The following is a 24,476-nucleotide window of genomic DNA, read 5'->3' on the forward strand; positions in this document are numbered from 1 at the left end:
AGGCGTGTTCGAAACCGCAGGAGATGATGATGAACGGGTTTATCGAAACTTGATTGGATGAGCATATCGGTAATAGCGATTTCAGTGTGTGCATTTATTGTTCATAGTGGTGTGAAATGTGGTTGGGGTACGACCGACAACCCGTCGGGGCGAATTTCGCACTGGGGTACTCAAAATTTGAAGAATTTAAGACGTTTCCATGAGTTTTGAAGGTATGGATAAGTTCTAAAAATCCGGTTCTCCTTATCTGGGCCATTAACTCCATACGGTCCAAGAAAGCTGGCACACTACCTTTAACCAATAACCATGTCCAAAAGTGACAATTCTCAATTGTATTGCACTGTAAGGTGTACAATTATGTAGGATAAGGGTTTCATTGGCTACATGTTGTCGTGAGATCCATACAGATCATAGGTCCTCCACAAATTTTTGCCCGCTGGATCCACAGAGATCATAGATCCGACCCATAAATTTTGTCGAGAGATCCATTCGGATCATAGATCCAACCCCTGAATTTTGTCGAGATCCACTCGGATCATAGATCCAACCCCTCTATTTTGTCGAGAGATCCACTGAGATCATAGATCCAGCTCTCGGATCCATGCACATGTCTGGTTGTCACACATGTAGGCGGAAAGTTGTCGGTGCACTAAGCGCTCGACAACTTTGGCTATGGTGGGGACGATCGAAATAGGACGGTAGTTGGAGATCAGATCAGGATCACCAGACTTGAAAATGGGATGGACAAGGGAGTGCTTCCAAGAATCGGGATAGTCACACGTGGAAAGACAGGCATTGACTACATGGAGCAGGATAGGGCCGATGGCTTTGAAAGAAGGGAGCAGGATACGAATACAGACGCCATCAGGACCACACGCACCGGAACGCTTCATGGGGAACACCACCTCCCGCAGCTCAGCTCGGCCAGCGTCACCACGGCGACACGAAAACCACAGGCACCAACACGCGGCAGGCGGCGCGGAAATTTATTGTTAGATTAACTAGAATTTCACCATACATACTCGCAAATGTTTGGTCTTTCGTATAGTGAAAGAAAAAAGAAAATCGGCCGGTAACTTTTTGAGTTATTGGCGTGTAAACGCAAAAAAGTCGCTCATATGGCAGATTTGACCTCATTTGACCTCATTTGACCTTGAAGATATTGCCCTAGGGTCATGAAATTCATACACAACAGAGTTCCCCATGGCCCCCACCTACCCTCCAAATTTCGTCTTTCTAGGTCCAGTGGAAGCTGAGATCTTAGGGGGGGGGCGACATCCGCCCCCCCTTCCACTGGGCGTAGTACTCGCAACCCTTCCACTGCGCGTGTTAAAGGTAGTGTGCCACCTTCGAATAATGATTTCCCATTTTATTTTTCCTAGGATAAGAAGCTTCTGTTTTTACCTAATATCGCAAAAAATCAAAAATGGGCCTAAAATAGTGCTTTTTTCGCCTAAAAGTTTATCGGTTTTTCGATATGTATAACAATTATAGTGGGCTGACCGGCAAACAGGCGTCGGCAACAATCACGAATGCGGCGCACATGTGACAATAAGCAAAGGTCATTATAGAGTTACGACGTACGGGAATGAGTTATCAGCTGTCTAATCGTAGACAACACAATGTCGAAATTAAACTGTAGGGGAGACCCGGGAGGTATGGGCCGGTTTTGTGAAAAGGCAATTTTCTTCCCGTGGGGAGTGGCTAGGCCCGGTTTTTCACTCTGAGCACGTGAAATTGCCTTTCGCCTGCAAAGTGTGCCTGATATTAGGCATCTGGGATCAACTATTTAGTCTCGAGATAAATCTCAATAAATAATGTGCTTTTTCGATCCGTCAGAATACACCGGGAGGTATGGGCCTTGGCTCGGGAGGTATGGGCAGGTGCCATGTTTCATATTCTTTTATCGACAATGAGAACAATACTCTTAGCTGGTATCTACCATGATCTCTCTTATAACCTAGGAACCGCATAAGCGGCCAATAGCTTACTTCATGGAGGTTACTTGGGCACATATGTATTTTGGTAAACTCAATTATGCACCATGAAATAAGATAAATAATATTTTTCTGTTCGAATGAAATTTGAAGTTAAATTTTCAACCTTGCGCGACAAAAATAAAATTTATTGAAGGTGACACTAAATGAAAGCATCTTTTTATTGAATTAGGATCAACGGGAGTGGGTGGCCCGAACCTCCCGGTTAGGACGCCAGAATTTGCGTAGCATCTCAGCTCATAATCTTGCAAGAAAACTTAAAACTGTCTATCCAGTCTTAATTTGCATGCTTTAAACTTTATGTTAGCATGGGTCTGATATCATAAAACGAGCCTGGTTCAAATTTATCACGAATTTTCTGTATGTACAGTATTTTACTCGAAGAGGGCAAAAGCGCTTTATCGCCGCTCATTGCCAAAGAAGACTGAGGAAGATTTTGAAAATCACGTGCGTTGTATAACGGAATGGCTGCTACCAGTTTACGCGGTCAAATGTGTAGAAATACGCAACACTTCTTCAAAACTGCGATGGCCCATACCTCCAGGGGGCCCATACCTCCCGGGTCTCTCCTAAGCCTGTATTGGTATTGTTTCTTTAATTTGGCTGTCGAACATTAATTTATGGTTTGAAATATTATTTTATGTAAAATAATTTATATGAAACAGCCGTCTCTAAAGTTATGACCCCATCTCACCACATGAAAGTGGCAGAAATGACAATGATCAGCTGACGCATTTTTCTTGGCCGAAGTCAGGGCCCTGTTTCACCGGTGATAGCAGCACGCTGCTATCAAATTGCGCGAGCTGACGTAATGTGATGACGTCATACTGCTGACGTAAGGGGCAACTCTGGCGCACGATTGCCGCAATATTGTTTTACGTCATCAACTAAATGTTCGAAGCTTACGTCCAAATTTTCCTTAAACCCAACTTCTTTTAAATACATCATATTAAAAAAATATATATTAAAAATAAATATACTATCATGACTGCGAAAGCTCTTACTTTTAGGCGCATACGTCACTTAATGCCGCGGCCAAGGTCACGGCAATCGTGCGCCGGAACTGCCCATTACGTCAACAGTATGGCGTCATGACTAGAGATTGCAATCCCGAAGCGTTTTGCCAATCCCGGGATCCCGAAAGTTTTTATTTCGGGATCCCGGGATCCCGGGATCCCGGTCTTGTCACTAAAGGTCGTAAGAATGATTTCCTACTGACATATATGTTTTGCGTCTTTTAGCTTACCACAACCAAAAGCCATCCTTAGACCATGTCATTTGCATTAAAAGCGATTGAATTTGCGAAGGAAACGTTTCGATTTGATTACCATTTATTCCCAATTGGCCTTTATAAAACTGTGCGTCGACCAGTGCGTTTACTATCTCGTCATTAAAGGGACTATCCCACCTTTAACATGGGGTTTGAGTTGAGATAGCCAAGTTTGCGGCGAGGTTCAGAAACCACTATCTATCTAGGTTGCAACCCCCGCGGCCTCTTGGTGATGAAGAAATTCGTTCCCTTCATTTGAAAATGGGCCTTGTACAAGGCCCTATCTTCAACATGGAGCGACCGTTAGTGTGACGTGTCGTCACCTCGTTTAGTCATTCTGATTTAAATGGTTTGTTCGTTGAAAAATCGCTTAAAACTTGGTCTGAACTTTGTTGTGGTGCCTACAGAGTAAAAAGAATCAGCTTTATGACAGTAATGTGGCCTGGGGAAGGAGGTAACTTTGGGCTGTGACGTCACATATTTGAAAGTTTGTGTTTGGAATATGGGAAGCCTAAGATGTTTAATGAAAAATAAATGCCAGAACCGTGTTCCTGGTCATCCAATCTATAAAGTCGGGCACAATTTAACTGGTTTTAACAACATTTTAGAAGGTGGGATAGTCCCTTTAAGACGGGTTCCAGCACATCCACGCCTCACTCACTCTTCGTCTACGCTACTCGTAGTTAGCGCGACAGTCTTAAGGCATTGCTGGTAGGTCTGTCTATTTTAAAACTCGCGACCAGTGTACGCCAAATTTGGCAGCTCCCTATTTCACAATGTTTTCAAGACGTCGCTTGGTCACTTCACCTCCTTCCGGTTCCGCTTTCATCACTAATATCTCTCAGACTTTGCTCCGAAGTCGCTTTGAGGGCAGAGTCACTGACTGGGAGAGCTCCACTCTACCGTCTTGAAGGTTTGAATCAGTGAGCTCTGCCGTCACTTGCGTGACATCTGCGACATCTTTCTGCGACACGAGCTCAAAGACTGTCTTGATGACCTCTTTTGTTCCGGCCACGGACGGACAAGTCAGAATCGTTGAACGATCCGTGATCCTGATAAAGATGTTGCAGCACTGATGCTGCAATTTTTTGGCGTTCGGGACCCTTTTTCGTACACATTTAAGCGGCTTATCCGCTGTGGGTGATACCCGGGAGCTATCAACACGGTCGATTGTGGACGGCCGCTACGGGGTGCCAGCTTAATAGTTTCTCTGCTTTATGTCACGCAGCACCATGAACAGTGTAAATAAGACTCGTGCAGCGGCTGCATTCTTTTTATGGTGAAAAACTGATTTTTCGGGATCCCGGGATTGGCGGACTTTCGGGATCGGGATCGGGATTAAAATCCCGCCGGGATTCCGGGATCCCGATCCCGGGATTGCAATCTCTAGTCATGACATGACGTCAGCTCGCGAAACGTGATAGCAGCGTGCTGCTATCACCGGTGAAACAGGGCCCAGAGCGCGCGGCCCGACGCACCACCACCGCACCACAAAGTATGAGCAGAAGCCGCGCCCAAAGCCAGGGCCCCGGTAACGTGAGGTAGCCGAGTCGGGGCAGCGTGCGCTGACCCAAGCCGGGGCCGCGGCTTTGGGCGCGGTCTACCGCATCCCCGCGGGCAGCCCCGGGCTAGCACATGACACCGGGAGGACGCGCGGCCCCGGCTTGGGTCAGCGCACGCTGCCCCGACTCGGCTACCTCACGTTACCGGGGCCCTGGCTTTGGGCGCGGTCTACCGCACCACCTAACAGGCGTGTTCGAAACCGCAGGAGATGATGATGAACGGGTTTATCGAAACTTGATTGGATGAGCCTATCGGTAATTGCGATTTCAGTGTGTGCATTTATTGTTCATAGTGGTGTGAAATGTGGTTGGGGGGCCAGGAGGAGGGCCTCCTGGTGGACTCCGCCTTCATGTGGTGGGAGGTGTGGGCCTCCGGGCCCGTCCCCGGCCGGGACCTTCGGGCCCAAGACAACGGCCGGGGAAACCAAACGGAGTCCTCGGTGCCCCATCGGAGGGGTGCCTGGCGGTGGCCCCCCGGCCGCCGCCGTCGCTGCTGCTCTCGGACTTCACTACTACTATTACACCCGAGCGAGGAGGAGGTCCGAGGCAGCGGCGTGGTGGCGGCCCTGGGGGCCGCCGCCAGGTACCTCCAGAGCCGAGAGGCTACGTAGCGACCGCTGCGTGGGAAAAACAACAACAACAACAACAACAGCTCTCCAAATTCGACGCCGGCTTGGCTTTGGAACCGCAACAGACCGCGGAGGTCAATGTCACCGCTAGGGCGGCGGCGGATTTGCTGCGCCCGGGCCCTCCCAGTTCCGCACAAAGTTCCAACCGTGTCCATGGGATAGGATGGGATCGGATCTACGCGCCCTAACCCACAACAACGGGATCGGATCTCAGATCCATGCACATGTCTGGTGCCTACCTACTTTCAACAGGTCAGCGCCGCCCCTGACATGGATTTTATTCACTTTTAAAATGTGGTACACAACTGTGGGACACCCTGTATGACCTACGATCAATGTGATGACCTGAACGGAAAAGGGTATATTGCCCATCAGTCGATCTGATATTTATCGTAGAAAGCAGCATTGTCAGAATGGCTGCTGATTTGTGTTGCCGTTTGGGGTCAGCTGTCGGCGGGCTGTCGGCGGGGGGAGCGCACTCACCCGTCATTGCTGGCGGTGCCGGCAGGGATGGAGAGGCCGCGCCGCAGTGCCGCCAGCTGCTCGGCCCGCTCCAGGCGGCGCACCCGCTCCAGCTCGAACGCCTCCTCTATCTCGGGCTTCTTCTCCCACACCTGGCGGCGGCCAGGGGTGTGTGAGTCCAGGACTGGACTGGACCACACTGGACTGGACTGGACTCAACCACACTGGACACTGGTATTCGAAAATAAATGTCGGGAAAGTGCAGCATTCGAAAGTGGCGAGATACTCTAATTAGTGTCCATGACTAACAATTACCGGTTTGGGCAGTTACAACATCGAAAAAAGGCTTAATCCAGAAATATTTAATATCGGAGAAGAATAACCGTATGCTCACTATCTTTTAACAATCCAAAATTAGCCTAAAATGAATGAATATGTTACAGGCAAAGTGAAAACTCGGGCATTTTGCAAAATGCCTAGGCAATTTGCAAAATGCCTGACCGGCCAGGCATTTTGCAAAATGCCCAGGCAGTTTGCAAACTGCCTGACCCACCAGGCATTTTGCAAACTGCCTGAAATATTTTTCCAGGCATTTTGCAAAATGCCTGACATCAAACTCGCACTAGCGACGATGTATAGGTAAGCATCATTTGTAACTGCCGCTTACAAAAGTTAATCGCTGTCAATGCGCACCAAGTGAGGGGATACTGCGTTCTCCGGGTAGCGCCGCCGAGTTCAGGTCACTGAGCCTCAGCGGCCGTCGGGTGCCGAACACCGGGCGTGGTTTCGTGGGTAAACATGCGCTCGGTACAATGATTGTACTGTTTCTAGGAGCTCTAGGTGGCTTTTTGAAAATACTATGGGTGGATATTGATCAGAGGCCTGTTTCACTAAAAACTTGTATTTACAAGTGTTTGTAGTTTACAATTCATAAGTATTTTTACCAACTACGTAAAAACCGATTTCACTAAGCTTCATCGCCAGTGGCACCTCCGATAAGCAAATGTTTGCAAATAAACTTGTAAACAGTAAAATTGTTTCTAGTCAAGAACTATAGCATGTTAAAGATATTGCTTCTTTGTATCAAATATTGTCTAGTATTCATGTCAAAAGCTGCCTAATCAAATTATAAATAATGATGCTGTTGGAAAAAGATATAAATGATAGTTCACATTGTCCTATTATTGAAAGAAAATAACACGCAAAACATTTGACAGCAGAAGACTGTTGAATGCAATTATGGCGCGCGAATGACAAAACATGACGATATTTTAATGCCGATTATTTTGCTTCTTAGGGTGTGTGCTAAGTAAAAATTGAGCATGAAACGACTCAACAAAGCACAGTTGTTCTAAATATATGACTTTTTTTTGCATTATTGCACAAAAAGTATCAAAATTCCGAACGTCAGGACCACTGGAATATCAGGTTTGTAATTACGATGTTTTCTTTCAAGTTTCTGGTCTTCATGAAACAGAAAGTTTGCGATTCCCATGTTTTCTAGCAAACCTTTTCTTGTAAAAAAGTTTGCAAATTTTAAACTCAAAATTCATGTTCAAAGGTTTCGTGAAATCCAAATCTCAAATGTTGGTAATTATTTCTTGTAAACTCAAGCTTTTTCTTTGTAAATACAAGTTTTATTTGTTAGTGAAACAGGCCTCTGAAAAGAATACTCTTCCAATTTACGAAAATTTGATTGTTACACGTTTAGGTACATTATCAATCGTCTCTGCCGGAACAGTTGCCCACCGGGGCAGAATACTGGACATCGCAGCTTTTACACACGGCTACAACTCCGTATATACGAAAGGTACGGAGACGGTGGCTCAAGTCCATTCAGCGTTGGCTCCATCTCGACAGAATTGACGCAATACGTAGGTATACAGAGTGTCACGAACTTGATACGCGGTTGCCGCGGTCTTGTCCCTCCATGCCCCTCCTGAGTGTTGAATGGATGTAATTTGAACGGGTCCGGCACCAGGGCATCTGGACCAGGGCCTCGGCATCTAAATCGGTCATCCCCCGGTATCTGAAGATTTTACCCTGAAGCTGAAGCCGCTCAACCTCAGGCTGCAACCCTGACTTACCGTCATCCATAAGTGATGCAGCTGGATTTCGACAAAACCCACCAAATCTGGACGATTCAGGACTAGAGATTCAGACTTGTCAATGATGAGGCCGTGAGGCGATATTAGCCGTTTTCACGACGGCCATCTGGTACACATTTGGTTCACATCTGGTGCAGATTAGGTGCATATTTGGTCAAACTGGTTCAGTGTGTCTCTTAGTAGCCATCAGCTAGGGTTGTACTATTTGCTTATATGCCTCCTTTGTCATATTATCAGAGAGCATCATCGGTTAAAACACTGAAATACATTCATAAAATAAAGATATTTGCTGTAAAAGAGATTATGTGCAGAGTTGGTCAAATTAGGTGCAATCGCCGGATAGCCCGTCGTGAAAACGGCTATTAGAGCTCTTCTTAGTCACTAACCGTCCCGACAAGCCGGCCAACAGCAGCTCAGAGGCGCTGCACCGTCGAGACGGCGAAGCACCCACTGGGCACTGGGGATTCTCATTTGGGGCATGATGGGCTACAGAGGCCTATTTGAGCTTCACCAGGTGCCGCGGGGACAGACCATGTGGCCGCTGATAACTTGTCAGCGAGGTGCTGGAGAACACTGACGCAACTACGATGCAATACATTTCGGGACACAAGTAGAACATCCCGAAACAATTTCGTGACACCCTGTATTCGTGAGCGTGGAATGTGTCACATGTGCCCACAACACATGTGAAATGTGCTGTGGGGTCAGGCACAGTGGAACGTTTATGATCAACGCCTGTAGTCAACAAAAACCGTGGAATATATGGAAACCCAGGCATTTTGCAAAATGCCTGGCGGGTCAGGCATTTTGTAAAATGCCTAGGCAGTTTGCAAAATGCCTGGTGGGTCAGGCAGTTTGCAAACTGCCTGGGCATTTTGCAAAATGCCTGGCGTGTCAGGCATTTTGCAAATTGCCTAGGCATTTTGCAAAATGCCCGAGTTTTCACTTTGCCTGTAACAAATATATTTCGGAAACGTTCGTTCTTCAGTTCAAAAGTTAACTATACAAGGCACAGAAATGTACAAATTATTGAACGTCACAAAAGCGCCGAATTAACTGATCCCACCAACGGATATTAATGACAATCTCGTGCCATATAAGTAGTACGGCCTCTTTTAACCAAAGTAAGACCGTCCTTGGCAGTCGTCAGCGTCGGACGTGTTTTTGATCGTCCCGTTATCTTTGCCCTTTTCGCGTAACTAATCAGTTTTGCGCATAAATAATAATTTTGAAGTGTTCGTAATTTACCGTTGCATACTTTGGTGATACTTTGAATGACTGAGTAAGTAAAGTGATCAAGATATAAGCTTGCGAAAATATAACATTTTCGGTAAAATCCATACAATTCGAGTAGACAAATCTGACCTACATTGCTCGATTTTTCATTATTGATCGCGCGCTGAAAGTTTATCACTCCCTTCGCTCACTTGGCTTCAACGGAGATGTACCGTATTTGGTGTAGGTATTTCTCCGGCATTATTTGGTATTACATGTAACTTTTTATGCCTAAAAAAGAATGCTGCAAATGCTCCACTAGGCCATGCACTGGGTGCAGCTGTGTAAAGCATGGACGGCAATGTACCAGCTGCCGCTTTGGTGAGCGGTGTCCAAACAGAAAAGGAAGCAGCGGCACAGAAACGGATGACCTCGCCGACTTCATAGCTGACCTCAAGCGTCATGGCCGAGGCCGAGTGCTTCCTCACATACCAAAAAGTGCACGCACTGCTGTCGCCGACACGCTATCACAGTATATCACAACTGTGATAACTGATGGCTCACCTAGGGCTTGGAAGTCATTTCTCAGCTTCGCCTACGCAGTCATCAAAGCACCTAAGACGCGAAAAAACGAAGTACGCCACAAAACGCTTACAGCTGCAATTCGCGAGAACATCGCCAACTTCGCGAATGATGACCTCTCCGAGGACGGCAGCCGTCCAGCAGCATCTCGCCGCAAAGCGAGCGACACTAATGCTGATCTCTCCAGACACGTGTCGTCAAAGCTGGCTGACGGCGACGTGCGGGGAGCTCTGCGAATCATTACCTCAGACGACTCATTCGCGAGCCCTACCGTTGAAGTAATTGAAAGCATCGCCGACAAACATCCTGAACCGCCTCCTGATCTCCGCAATCTCGAGCCACCTGATGCCAGCACAGCCTCACTGGTTGCGACTGAAGCCGATGTCTTAAAGGCAATCAGCTCGTTCCCTCGAAGCTCGAGCGCTGGCTTGGACGGCATCCGACCAGCTCACCTGCAATGTCTTGTGGCCAAGCCCACCGCCGAGGCTGGAGCGCGACTTCTCACAGCGCTTACAGCTCTGACGAATCTCGCACTCAGCGGCCAGATCCCGGAATTCGCTCTGCGTGCCTTCTTCGGTGCTTCCTTGATAGCGCTGCGGAAGAAAACGGGAGGCCTGCGGCCGATTGCCATCGGCAGCGTTTTCAGGCGAATTGCTGCTAAAGTGGCAGCCAACAGTGTGTCCAGACGCATCGGGACCGAGCTGAGACCCACCCAACTTGGGGTTGCAACGCGCAATGGGTGTGAAGCTGCTGTTCACGCTGTTCGAGCCTTTGTGAAGCACGCCGTAAGCTCAGCCCAGCCCACGGCCATCATCAAACTTGACGTCAGCAACGCCTTCAACTCCGTAAGGCGGGACACCATGCTCGAAACCGCCCGCGCCAGAGTACCTTCCATCTACCCGTTCATCTGGCAAGCATATGCAACTGCGTCACCGCTATACATCGGAGATTCGAAGGTCTGGTCCCGCACAGGAATCCAGCAAGGAGACCCTCTGAGCTCTCTTCTCTTCTCCATGGCCATTGACGACATATCACAGGGTATTGACACTGACCTGAACGTATGGTACCTGGATGACGGCACGGTGGGAGGACCACTCGATCAAGTTACCAACAACATTGGACGCATCAAGGAACAACTTGCCGATAAAGGACTGCAGGTCAATGGCAGTAAGTGCGAGCTGGTTCTGCTGGGAGCCGACAGAGAGGTTTGGCAGCCAGATGCGCTGCTCAGGCTAACAGATCTATTGCCTGACATCCGTCTGACGCGTCCCGAGGAACTACAGCTCCTTGGCGCACCAATCTGCAACGATCAAGTGAAGGCACAGCTTTTGACCGGGAAGCAGCTCGTCAACAAACTCGTGAGCCGAGTGCAGTGTCTCGAAGAAGCGCATCAAGCATTCTATCTCCTGAAAAATTATGTGTGCGCACCACGTCTCCCGTACCTTCTCCGCAGCGCTCCTGCATTTTGTAATGCAACAATCCTCTCAGAAATTGACGAGCTTGTTCGGCAAGGCATCACGGCCGTCACAAACGTGGCACTGCAAGGTGACTCATGGCGACAGGCTACTCTACCTGTGAGTCTGGGTGGACTTGGAATCCGGAGGGTCTCTGATTTAGCTCTTCCAGCATATATTGCATCGCTAAGATCCTCCGCTCCCCTGATCATGGACATCATCCCCAGCATGGCAGAGAGCATCGATCGGCTCGAGACATCGTTGCACCAACGGTGGAAAGTGGAGACTGGGCTCGAGCTCCCGGACGCCTCCGAACAGGGACGGCAGCGCGTTTGGGATCTAACCGCGGCAGCCGCTGAAGCTGCGAAGCTGCTCGAGGCTAGTCCCGATGACAGACACCGTGCCCGACTTCACGCAGCAGCGCAGCCGCACTCCGGTGCATGGCTGAACGCACTGCCAGTGCCGAGCCTCGGAACACTTCTCGACCATGAAACTCTCAGAGTAGCTGTTGCTCTTCGAGTCGGCGCTCCGGTATGTGCTCCTCACCGCTGCCGGTGCGGATCCACCGTCGACACCCTGGGGCTGCACTCGCTGTCTTGCCAACTGAGTGCGGGCCGTCTGCCGCGACACTCCGCACTGAATGATGTCATTAAACGCGCCCTGCACAGCGCAGGCATGCCATCAGTGCTGGAACCAACAGGCCTTGATCGCGGCGACGGCCGGCGCCCAGATGGGATGACCACCTTCCCCTTCACCGAAGGCAAGCCTTATATGGGACAGCACCTGCGTGGATACATAAGCCAGCTACATCATCGGTAAATCGGCGGCCCATGCAGGAGCTGCAGCAGAAGCCGCCGAAAGCCGGAAGAGACGCCGCTATGGAGCGCTTGAAAGGCGTTTCAAGTTCCAGCCCATCGCCGTCGAAACGAGTGGCTCACTGGGGCAGTCCACCGTCCAGTTCTTGAAGGACCTAGGTCGGCGAATAGCAAGGGAAAGCGGCGACAGGAGGGCTACAGAGTACCTCTTTCAGCGAGTGTCGCTGGCCGTGCTCCGTGGTAACGCCACGTCACTCCTCATGGGAGCAGCCCACACAACTGGTAGCAGCATCGAGCCCAACGACAAGGACGACACCAACTGGCAAGCTGGGGGCAGTGGAAAATCGTGTGAATCGAGAAACATTAACGACCACGAATGCTTACTCGATACGCATGACGACAAAGGCTCCGATATTGCTGTGAACGACCTCGTCACGATCCTAACAGACACCGAAACCCCTTCTCTGATGATAGAGACGGAGCAGTTTCCTAGGTCGACAGACCTTCTGAAAAAGTATCGCGAGCTCTATCAGGAAATGCGGGCACAGTTTATTGCCCAGGGCCTGGACCGTGACCCTATGTCTGACCCTGAACTAGCGAGATACCTGTCTCGTGGGGGCAAAGGGAGCAAGTAGGGAAGTGGAGATGGAAGCGTTTTTTTCCTACTGCCTTGTGTACAACGCGTGACCTGCAGTAATACACTTTTCGGCCAGATAAGTAAGACTAAATTAACAGGCATACATAAGATAGCGTAACCGAATCTGTACAACTGTATGAGATCACTTTGACCCAACGAATTACTATTCTAGTCATCTCACAAACAAACAATATAATTACAACAAACAAGCAATGTGTACACAACCAACTACTCAGTAGATCGATTGTCCAGCCAACAATATAGCCATTCATCCAGTTGTTCAATCCACTGGTTACACCCATTGCATTCAGTCAGGGAGTCCCAGTTGGTCCGCTGCAGACCGGTGCAAGGCGACACCCCCGATCAACGGCAGTCCGACCGCCGCCCACAGGCCCGTCATGGCCTTTTCAAGGGCAGCTGACGTCACGCCGGATGAGTCACCCGGCCGCCCCCGGTGCGGAGGACGGTCAAGTGTCACACGCCCGCGCCTGCGCCGCTGGCAACCACGTGACCATCAGTAGCTATAGCTATCGTTGCTGCCGCCGCCCGCGGCGCTACCAGCGTTGGAAGTGCCACGTAGAGCTGACGTCACGATCACGCTATGGCTGGTCGGACCCGCCAAGATGGCGTCAGGGCGACAGGGCATTGGGCGTAGGCCATGGACATCAATACTGATGCCAGGCAAGCAAAGAGTATATAGGGCTAAAAATGCATGGCAGGCTAAGAACGTCAATGACTGGGGCCAGGCAAGCAATGACATTGGTGGAAAGAACCATTGTAGGTACGGAAGAGGAGGTCATCCTGGTTGGCCGGGCACAAGATAAATGTACAGAAAGTCACAGGTTCATACACTGAGCAAATCACACCGGGGTGAGCTGCTCCCCAGGCACATTGCAGGTGGTGAGACACCTGATTGCCGTCAGTGTAGGGCTCGTTATGGTCAGTAATGTGGCGCACGGCGCCCGGCCTCGGCTAGGGGGGGGGGGGGGGGCGGCGATGGGGGCAAACTCTTATCATGTATGCTATATTGAATCGCCGTTAGCGATCACGTGAGTGAGTAAGGTGCAAGTGGCAATCACCACCGGCGTGTTATGGGACGCGGCGAGGAACGGGCGAGACAAAATGGCGCCCGGCGCCGGGGGGGGGGGGGGTAATCTCCCCCATGCACGCGGTGAAAGCCGTCGACAGACCTAGTTAGGTAGCAGGGAATGGCCAGTAACATACCTGCAGTTTTTCGCCGGCGAGGGGCCATCGCGACCACAGTAGGATCCTAGTTTTACTCTCGCTGATGCACGTTGGTGTGGAACTCGTCCGGCGTAGGAAGACTACAGGGTGGACCAAAAAGGATGGAAACATTTTGAACTCGCATAAAATATGTGTTATTGCATGCAGGTGACTGAAAATGATACCAAACGAGAGTGTATTTCGTGGAAATTCATAATGACATCTCTCTCATCTGCTTTCTCTCGTTTTCAGTCTCCCACAGCAAATGTTCGAAGAGGCCACTTTTGCGAGACAGGCAAAGAGCGGCCCGCCTGGCTGCTGACGCGATAGCCCGATGACACATGTCCGCTGGTTTGGCTCGCACAGCCTTGGTGATCACTCTCTTCAGGTAACAGATGCCTTTAGAAGCTTCCTTGTAGACCTGGCCTTGAGATGACCCCACAGGAAAAATCCATCGGGGTCAGGTCAGGTGATCAGACAGGCAGCGGCGTATTTAGAAAATCGCGAAGGGGGGGGGGGGCAAGGGTTTGGAGGGCGCCACCTCACCCAAGGAGGGCGCCATACGGTCGCGAGATAAAAAATCGCTCAGTGGGGGTTGGGGGGTTGGGAGGCGTTTTTTTACCATGCCACCAGTTTTTTTTTTGCGTAACCTCGTATAGGTCGTGCTGCATTGATTTTGCATCGTGTGTATTCATTATACTCCAGGTCACAAAAGGTCAAGTGTTCTTGAAATGCTGCGCCGAAGGCGCGCGAAATTTTTGAAAACAACCTTTTCCTCCGCTTTTTAGGCACGCCTTTTATACGATCACTGTTCAAAGCTCCTCTCGCTCTTTTACCAAATTTGAAGGTGTAAAAAATACCTAAGGTTTGGTCGGGCCGCTGCCACACAAACTGTACAGAAAGCTTGGCTCATGGGTGTCGATGTATAAAAGTTTATTGGCGGTGGCATATCTACGCACCAGATCACCGTATCGGATTGATACCGGAGCGCGAGATGCGTAAACATCATCCAAATGACCTCAGACCAGCCTTCATAGCCTTCTCACAGATGCATACAGTGTACCCACATAACCAGTTTCAATCGCCGAAACTTCAGATGCCTGCTGTTGCGCCCGAACCTGTTGACAAGACAATACTTAATCGTAATCCATATAGATGCCATGATGCACGTAAAGTAGGATCAATCCGTTAAGACCAAAGACGTGTTTTATGCATCGTAGAGCGTAGATAGTTTTGGTAGGTATAGATACTTCATTCATTGTGCTGAATGCACGTTCATTTGTGGCAGTTTTCAGAGGCAAGACATCAACTATGTGCAATAGAACGACTAAGTTGAAAAACATGCCAAAGGAGTAAATAAATGATAGGAGGGCAGCGATCAACGGATGTTGCCAATAGGTAGAAGGGCTGCGATCCACAGGAGGGCACTAATAGGTAGAAGAGCCCCGATCAACATCCCGAGTTTCGACAGTAGGGCACCGATAGGTAGGAAGTTGGCGAGCAGCAGGAGGGCGCCAATGGATAGAAGGGCAGCGATCAACAGGAGGGCACCAATCAACAATCAACAGGAGGGCGCCACCAGGTAAGAGGGTGGCGAGGAACAGGAGAGCACCAATAGGAGGGTGGCGATCAACAAGAGGTCGCCAATAGGTGGGAGGGCGGTCATCAACTGGAAGTAGCCAATGAGCGGAAGGGTGACGATTAAAATGGGGGTGGCAATGGTGAGGAGGGCGCCTTTGCTCAAGAGGATGACACGAACAGGAGGGCGTCTGTGCGGAGGGCGCTGGTCAACAGGAAGGTGCCAGTGGATAGGAGGGCGGTGATCAACAGGAGGGTGCCAGTGGTTAGGAGGGCGGCGATCTACACGAGGGCGCCAATAGGAGAAGGGCCCCGATTAACATTCAACAGGAAGGACTAGGGAACCAATAGGTAGGAGGGCGGCACTGAACAAGAGGGTGCCAAAAGGGAGAAAGGCGGCCTTCAAAATTTCACATGAGGGCTCAATAGGTAGGAGAGCGCCAATAATTATGAGGACGCCGATCAGCAGAAGGGCGGCAATGTGTAGCAGGGTGGCGACCTACAGGAGGGCGCCTTCGGGTGAGAGGGCGCTTAGTTACAGGACAGCGGCTTACATAGGCGACCACCGTTACGCTTAGAGAGCTACAGCCTACAAATGTGGTTGGAGGGCGCCCGAGGGAGCCCTCCAACCGTATTTGGAGGGCGTATTTGGAATGGGCGTCCTCCGAGGGCGCCCTCCATCCGTATTTTCCCTGTAAACACATTCGCAATTGGAGGGCGCCCTCCAGTCGCGATTGTTTTTCGATTCGATTATATCACAATTGCATTTGCGATTGGAGGGCGCCTTCGGCGCCCTCCAATCGCAAAGGGCGCCTTCGGCGCCCAAGGGGGGGGGGGGGGGCCATGGCCCAGTGGCCCCCCCCCCTGCCTACGCCCCTGCAGACAGGCCAGTTCCGACAGGCACTGCGGGATATCAGCCGGTCACCAAAGTGGTTCTCGCTCCACTTGAGCGTTGTTTCGCGATGTGAGGAGGCGCACCGTCTGGCTGGAATCACATGAGGTCCATGAGACTGCCATACTTCGTTTGGACTCACTTCAACAACTTCTTTAGCGTCGCTTGGTAGCGCTTTTGGTCGTCAGCCACGGTGTTGTCGCTCCCATCCTCGAACCGAAGTGGAACTGGCCTGTCTGTCTTCTCATCTGACCCATGGAGTCCTTTCCTGTGGAGTCATCTCAAGGGCCAGGTCTACAAGGAAGGTTATGTAGGCTTCTGTTATCTGAAGAGAGCGATCACCAAGGCTGTGCGAGCCAAACCAGCGGACATGTGTCATCGGGCTATCGCGTCAGCCGCCAGGCAGGCCGCTCTGTGCCTGTCTCGCAAAAGTGGCCTCTTCGAACATTTGCTGTGAGAGACTTAAAACGAGAGAAAACAGATGAGAGAGATGTCATTATGAATTTCCACGAAATATTCTCTCGTTTGGTATCATTTTCAGTCACCTGCATGCAATAACACATATTCTATGCGAGTTCAAAATGTTTCCATCCTTTTTGGTCCACCCTGTATGGTGGTGATTGTTTGCCAGCGTTGCCTTTCTTTCACGGATTTTGTTTTCTTGTTGGATTTTGCTGCTCACATATCGATTCACACATACATCACTCGCACTCAAGACTGAACAGTGAACATTCAACTCGACTAATGTGCCCCGCGCCCTTGCCGACGGCTCGCCGGCGGGCACCCGACTCCGTCTCCCGGCCGGCCCGGGCGCGGCGCCGCGGCGCGGCCGTCCCGGTTACCTGACCCGGCCGGCCAAAGGTCGGACCGGCTCCGGCCGCCGCTGCCAGCCCGCGGCGGGCCCGGGGAGGGGTACTACACTACATTCTTCCATTGTCGTGGTAACATGCTTGGTGAGGGCAAACAATGGCATGATTTCTTTCCCATTAATATTTAAGTATTGCCTGATCATCTCGTCTAGTGCTGCCATCTGTCGAATGTTGTTCTCCCTAGTTGTTCTTCCTAGGGGTCGCCGCAGTCTGCCCCGCCGCAGTCTGCCCCGACACTAATGTTCCGTGATTATCGCCGGCTCTAATACGGTCCCAACATCCATTCTAACATTCAATCAACCATTTTATCATACAATCAAGCATCCATTCAATCAACTAATCAACCATTCTATCATCCAAACAGGCATCCAATCAACCATTAAATCAATCATACCTGTGATCGTCCATTCAATCACCCTTTCAATCATCCATTCAATCAACCATTCAGTATTCCATTTAATCATCAATATAATCATCCATTCAATGATTCATTAAACATCGGGATTATTTTTTTTAAACATCAAACTAAGCATTTCAAAAGCCATACAGATCAACCAGTCATGAGGCTATTCCAACATCTATCACGTTTCAGACTAACAGTTCACACTAATCACAGAACTGCCCAAGATGCGATGTTGGTGTTTAGGGCTGGTCGGTATGTCCTTATCCACAGTGACTCTGCTATTCTTCTGTCCCTGCTGGTGTTACACGTCTGTAGAATCCTGGCCGCGATGTGTTGGGGCTCTGGGCGACATTGAGGGTGGTCATCTCTGAAGTGGTCGCCCCACGGTGAGTCCATACGGTGGTTCTTCGCGTCCCGTAGATGTTCATTGTAGCGAAGTCGTATGTGACGTCCAGTTTCGCCGATGTAGCTCCGGTTGCACAGCGTGCAGGTAAGTTGGTATACCACTCCGGAACTGTGGCACCGGCCCTGTAGTCCTGCAGCACACGAGTGGCAGCGTGAGCCACCCGGACACGAAGGTGGTTTCAGGGCTGAGCGCACCAGCTGGTTCTTGATGGTCTGTTTGTTGGTCCAGGTCACTCCTAGGTTCTGTTGGCCACTCTTGTGTACGATGGCCTGTACGGTTTGGGCTAGCTTATCATCAATGAAAGGTAACACCAGCCTTGTTACCGGCGTTCCTCGTCTTCTCGGTCTTGGTCTTGGGGTCTGGCAGCAACTGATGGCTCTGCTGATGATGCGCATGCTGTAGCCGTTGTTCAGGAACAGGTCTTTGGTTTTCTCTATGCTGCGTTCACGAGCGCTTTTGTCACTGGAGATGTTGATGGCACGTCGTATTTGGGAGTACAGCACAGCTCGCTTCGTTTTCCACGGGTGTGCCGAGTCAGCGTGTAGTATGATACCAGCCGATGTAGGCTTGATGTACAGCTCAGTGGTGTACTTGCCCGTGGGTTCGACTGTAATTCTGGTGTCCAAGAAGGGACTGGATGGCGTCTTGTCTGTCGATTCGATGGTGAACTTGATCGATGGATGTGCGTCGTTGATATGACGGAAATACTCTTGAAGCTTGGCAGAGCCATGGGTCCACACTCCGAGTACGTCGTCGATATACCTCATGTATAAGTCGGGTTTGTGTGAGGCACTGGTGTTGAAGTCCCGTTCCAAGCTGTCCATAAAGATGATAGCAAGAGGTGGAGCCACACGGCTACCCATGGCGATACCGCTCGTTTGGCGATAGTACCTGTCGCCAAACCTCAATAAGTTGTTGGAAAGGCAGTGGTTCAGAAGGTGGATGATGTCTGAAACTTCCAGGCCGAAAGTGTTGATGTCTTGATGGTGAATTTCGAGCAGACGTTTTGCGCTCTGAGTCGCTTCTTTGTAGGGGATGTTTCCGTAGAGGTTGGTGACATCTACACTGGTGGTTGGTGACATCTACACATAGCATCATCTTCAGTGTAGATGTCACCAACCTCTACGGAAACATCCCCTAAAAAGAAGCGACTCAGACCGCAAAACGTCTGCTCGAAATTCACCATCAAGACATCAACACTTTCGGCCTGGAAGTTTCAGACATCATCCACCTTCTGAACCACTGCCTTTCCAACAACTTCTTGAGGTTTGGCGACAGGTACTATCGCCAAACGAGCGGTATCGCCATGGGTAGCCGTGTGGCTCCACCTCTTGCTATCATCTTTATGGACAGCTTGGAACGGGACTTCAACACCAGTGCCTCACACAAACCCGACTTATACATGAGGTATATCGACGACGTACTCGGAGTGTGGACCCATGGCTCTGCCAAGCTTCAAGAGTATTTCCGTCATATCAACGACGCACATCCATTGATCAAGTTCACCATCGAATCGACAGACAAGACGCCATCCATTCCCTTCTTGGACACCAGAATTACAGTCGAACCCACGGGCAAGTACACCACTGAGCTGTACATCAAGCCCACATCGGCTGGTATCATACTACACGCTGACTCGGCACACCCGTGGAAAACCAAGCGAGCTGTGCTGTACTCCCAAATACGACGTGCCATCAACATCTCCAGTGACAAAAGCGCTCGTGAACGCAGCATAGAGAAAACCAAAGACCTGTTCATGAACAACGGCTACAGCATGCGCATCATCAGCAGAGCCATCAGTTGCTGCCAGACCTCAAGACCAAGACCGAGAAGACGAGGAACGCCGGTAACAAGGCTGGTGTTACCTTTCATTGATGATGAGCTAGCCCAAACCGTACAGGCCATCGTACACAAGAGTGGCCAACAGAACCTAGGAGTGACCTGGACCAACAGACCATCAAGAACCAGCTGGTGCGCTCAGCCCTGAAACCACCTTCGTGTCCGGGTGGCTCACGCTGCAACTCGTGTGCTGCAGGACTACAGGGCCGGTGCCACAGTTCCGGAGTGGTATACCAACTTACCTGCACGCTGTGCAACCGGAGCTACATCGGCGAAACTGGACGTCACATACGACTTCGCTACAATGAACATCTACGGGACGTATGTAGTTATAAATGGACAAGTATGTACTCTCGATACAATCTACGGGACGCGAAGAACCACCGTATGGACTCACCGTGGGGCGACCACTTCAGAGATGACCACCCTCAATGTCGCCCAGAGCCCCAACACATCGCGGCAAGGATTCTACAGACGTGTAACACCAGCAGAGACAGAAAAATAGCAGAGTCACTGTGGATAAGGACATACCGACCAGCCCTAAACACCAACATCGCATCTTGGGCAGTTCTGTGATTAGTGTGAACTGTTAGTCTGAAACGTGATAGATGTTGGGATAGCCTCATGACTGGTTGATCTGTATGGCTTTTGAAATGCTTAGTTTGATGTTTAAATCAAACGATCACAGGTATGATTGATTTAATGGTTGATTGGATGCCTGTTTGGATGATAGAATGGTTGATTGGTTGATTGAATGGATGCTTGATTGTATGATAGAATGGTTGATTGAATGTTAGAATGGATGTTTGAAGGTTTATCGACTCCCTGACTGAATGCAATGGGTGTAACCAGTGGATTGAACAACTGGATGAATGGCTATATTGTTGGCTGGACAATCGATCTACTGAGTAGTTGGTTGTGTACACATTGCTTGTTTGTTGTAATTATATTGTTTGTTTGTGAGATGACTAGAATAGTAATTCGTTGGGTCAAAGTGATCTCATACAGTTGTACCTACAGATTCGGTTACGCTATCTTATGTATGCCTGTTAATTTAGTCTTACTTTGGTTAAAAGAGGCCGTACTACTTATATGGCACGAGATTGTCATTAATATCCGTTGGTGGGATCAGTTAATTCGGCGCTTTTGTGACGTTCAATAATTTGTACATTTCTGTGCCTTGTATAGTTAACTTTTGAACTGAAGAACGAACGTTTCCGAAATATATTCATTCATTTTAGGCTAATTTTGGATTGTTTAAAGATAGTGAGCATACGGTTATTCTTCTACGATATTCAATCATGCTGCTCATTATAGTACTTCGCCACCTTATTACAGAAATATTTAACTCCAAAGTCTGTAACACTCAAATACTAAGGTGCTAATGCATTTGAATGCCTCTTGGACTTTGTTACGTCGCTATACCGCCGTGATCGCCAGACGCCACGCCATATGTGGAAGGCTTTTGATGTCAATACATACATACATAAATACATACACTAGGCTAAAGGAAACATAAGCGCAATATCTACCACAATTAACGAGATTCCAAACTGTTGTTTCTAAATCCCCGTGAAGGATAGCCTTTATAATGTAACAGAAAAAGGCAGGCCTAAAATCATGAAGCTTGTCTAAGCATAGATAACATGAATCTGGATTGGACACGAACTCTGATAAATGCAGAATGAGGCCGAAGATGTATCAGTGGATCCTTAGTTTGTTGTCCGCGCGATCGATCTGCTAAAATTCATCATAGCCTGCATTGAACGATGATATTTTAACATTTGAAACATTGCCAAATATAACAAAGGCAAAGTATTTGGCAAACTATGTTATATTTGGCAAAGTATTGAATCAGAGTATAAGTATTTGTGGCTTACTCTGCCTTATTTTGTGATCAGAATCGATTCAACATATTTTTTCAATTCATGAAGTAATTAAGCCTAAGGCATTTGCGTTTCGTTTACAATTTCACGCTTGTTAGCTTATGGCTTTCATTACAAAAGGAAACACGGTAAAGAAATGGTGACTGGATAGCCCTTCAAGCAGCAAAGCAAGGAATAAGAAGCGCTAAACGGAGAAGACGAACAACAAGCGACAAGCGTATTTTTCCCGACAAAAAAAAAAAAAAACAGACGCCAATCTGATGATAACCCTACCACACAGGGTTGAGACCTCAACCCTGGGCCCAATCTCACCAAGTGCGGTAAACTCATTTTGCGGTAAACTTCCCCAAAACGAATCTCACCACTGCCGTAATTTTCGAAGTTACCGCATCGAAATAACCCCATGGGGGTAGCTTCGGTTTTACCGCAGATTCTTCATGTGCGCAGCTGCTCACGGCCCGAAAGCAAGTAAACAAGCCAAACAATCAGCTGATTGTCATACAATCAGCTGATTGTCATCGGTTCTACCCCAAATAACTGGCCAAATTACCGCAGACATTTGTGCAGTAATCTCTAAATTTTATACCAATTGTGAGCAAGAATAAAAAAACTAAAGAAGTAATAAGAGTAACTTTAAAGGAAGGGTGCCACCTTCCGAAATTTTTGTTCTATGAATCTATTTTACTTATTTGAATTTTTAGACGTGGTTAGCGCGTCCACAATATACAAAAAACCGAAACATTGCATTTAATACATTGGCCAAAAAAAAGATCGTTGTTTATATCACCACTATACAACTCAAGGTCGTTTGATGTGGCAGCTAGGACGGCTGGCATATCCTGTTGTCATGGCAACATATCATTCTGCCATTTGCATTGATGGCGCAACTGAGACAAAAAGATGAACAAATAAAAAGGAAGAAGATAACATGATTTGAACTAAGTTGTAGGTAACCAAGTAGGTAACTGTTGGCCATATTATAAGTCGAGTAAATAAGTCGAGTAAAGGTTTTTCCTTTACAATGCTTAAGAGATCTATGGAACCCTTCACCCTTCATGCAACTTACTAGAAAAACTTCCCAATTAAAATTTTAAAACTTAAGTGTATACCATAAAGAAAAAATATACCCTTTCAAAATGATAAAACATGCTTCAAAAGTATAACTTTTATACATACCTTTGCTGATTTCATGTTTTATAAAATACCCTTAACACGACGAGGAAATAGTGCTGAAGATTAGTGATATTTAGTGATATTATATATTATATCAAGGCAGTTTAGTGCAGTGATATTTTGCACACTTAGTGGCAACGTCTCATCGGTTGGGGAAGGAGTGGCCAAGGACAGGAGTGCCCAAATTACGTACGTGCCCACTGGAGATCCGCGTCACCAGCAGCGTTGCACTTCTGGAGCCTCACTGCGGTCACCATGCGCTGCGACCTGATGCGCTGTCTGGCGATTCTGGCCGCGATTCGTTTGCTGGTGCTCGCCGCTGCCCCGGCCCCTGCGCCGCCCTATAGTAGGGCCGGGCGCTCCGCCGCCCCGGGCGGTGCGTCCCAGACGGCCGACACGCTGCTGCGCGGACGCACTGCCGCCGTCAGACCCGCTCGACCCCGCCAACTGGCTGCCGATCCGACCGCAGAGGTCACACGCCCCCGGGGCATGACCCGCTGTGACCCAGCAGTGACCTCGGGTGGCAATGCGGACGGACGCACCCGCCGAGGGGTGCGGAGCAGGCGACGCGGGGCCAGAGGTGGCCGGCGCTGGAGAGTGCGCGACCGTCCTGGCCAGTTATACATCGGACAGCTCAACATACAGTCCCTGAAACCGAAGCTCCTGTCATTGAGAAATGACATAGCTGATCATGGGTTTGACCTTGTCATCCTGAACGAGACATGGATGAAACCTGCGACCAACAACAGACTGGTTCCCATACCCGGCTACCAGCTGAGCAGGCGCGACCGTCCCGACGGGAGGGGCTACGGTGGAGTGGCCATAGCGACCAGAGCCCCACTCGAGGTGACCACCGTGGATACGCCCGACCGGCCCGTTGCCGGTACTAAACTGGAGACCCTCTGGGTCCGGGTTCGGGCCGGCGGAGTGAGCGTCATGGTGTGCGCAGTATATCGGCCACCGATCCAGACTCAGACCCGTGTGACTGCTGACCTGGCAGAGCTCGAGCAACAGGTCCAGCACATACTTACACGACACAGTGGCCCAATCATCATCGCCGGAGACATCAATATCAACATGAACGCCAACAGTACAGCGACGGAGCAGTTCCAGCAGCTCCTGCGTGGCTACTCCCTGCAGCAGCACATCGCTGGTCCTACCTTCCGGGCGTCAGGCTCTACCATCGACGTCATCGTAACCAACCAGCAAAGTGTCTCGAAGGCCGGGGTGGTCCACTGTGATTACAGTCCTCACAACTGGTCGCGCGTGCTAATGTCCGTGCCCGATCTGAGGCTGCAAAAATGCACCATCACCACCAGATGCTGGTCCAGGTTCGATGCGACTGAGGCTAACCACCAGTTAGCAGCGGCGGACTGGACTCCAGTGTATGCGAGCGACGATCCCGAGCAACAGTGGGTCCATTTTCTCGCCATCACACGGCCCATCCTGGACAGCATGGTGCCGGAGAAACGAGT

At 49.5% G+C, this 24,476-nt stretch overlaps 1 protein-coding gene across 7 annotated transcripts in view; it reads right to left on the reverse strand.

Annotated features, from left to right (window-relative positions):
• LOC122383683 (rho GTPase-activating protein 190-like) overlaps positions 1-24,476 on the reverse strand; it is a 406,057-nt gene that overhangs the window by 135,866 nt on the left and 245,715 nt on the right. For all 7 annotated transcript variants that reach the window (XM_043370373.1, XM_043370389.1, XM_043370415.1 and 4 more), the window contains exon 16: positions 5,942-6,072. In XM_043370373.1, coding sequence (XP_043226308.1) covers positions 5,942-6,072 — 131 coding nt within the window. The remainder of the gene's footprint in view (positions 1-5,941; positions 6,073-24,476) is intronic.

Source organism: Amphibalanus amphitrite, unplaced genomic scaffold (assembly GCF_019059575.1).
Source record: "Amphibalanus amphitrite isolate SeventyFive unplaced genomic scaffold, NRLGWU_Aamphi_draft 000013F_arrow, whole genome shotgun sequence".
Classification (NCBI taxonomy): Eukaryota; Metazoa; Arthropoda; class Thecostraca; order Balanomorpha; family Balanidae; genus Amphibalanus; species Amphibalanus amphitrite.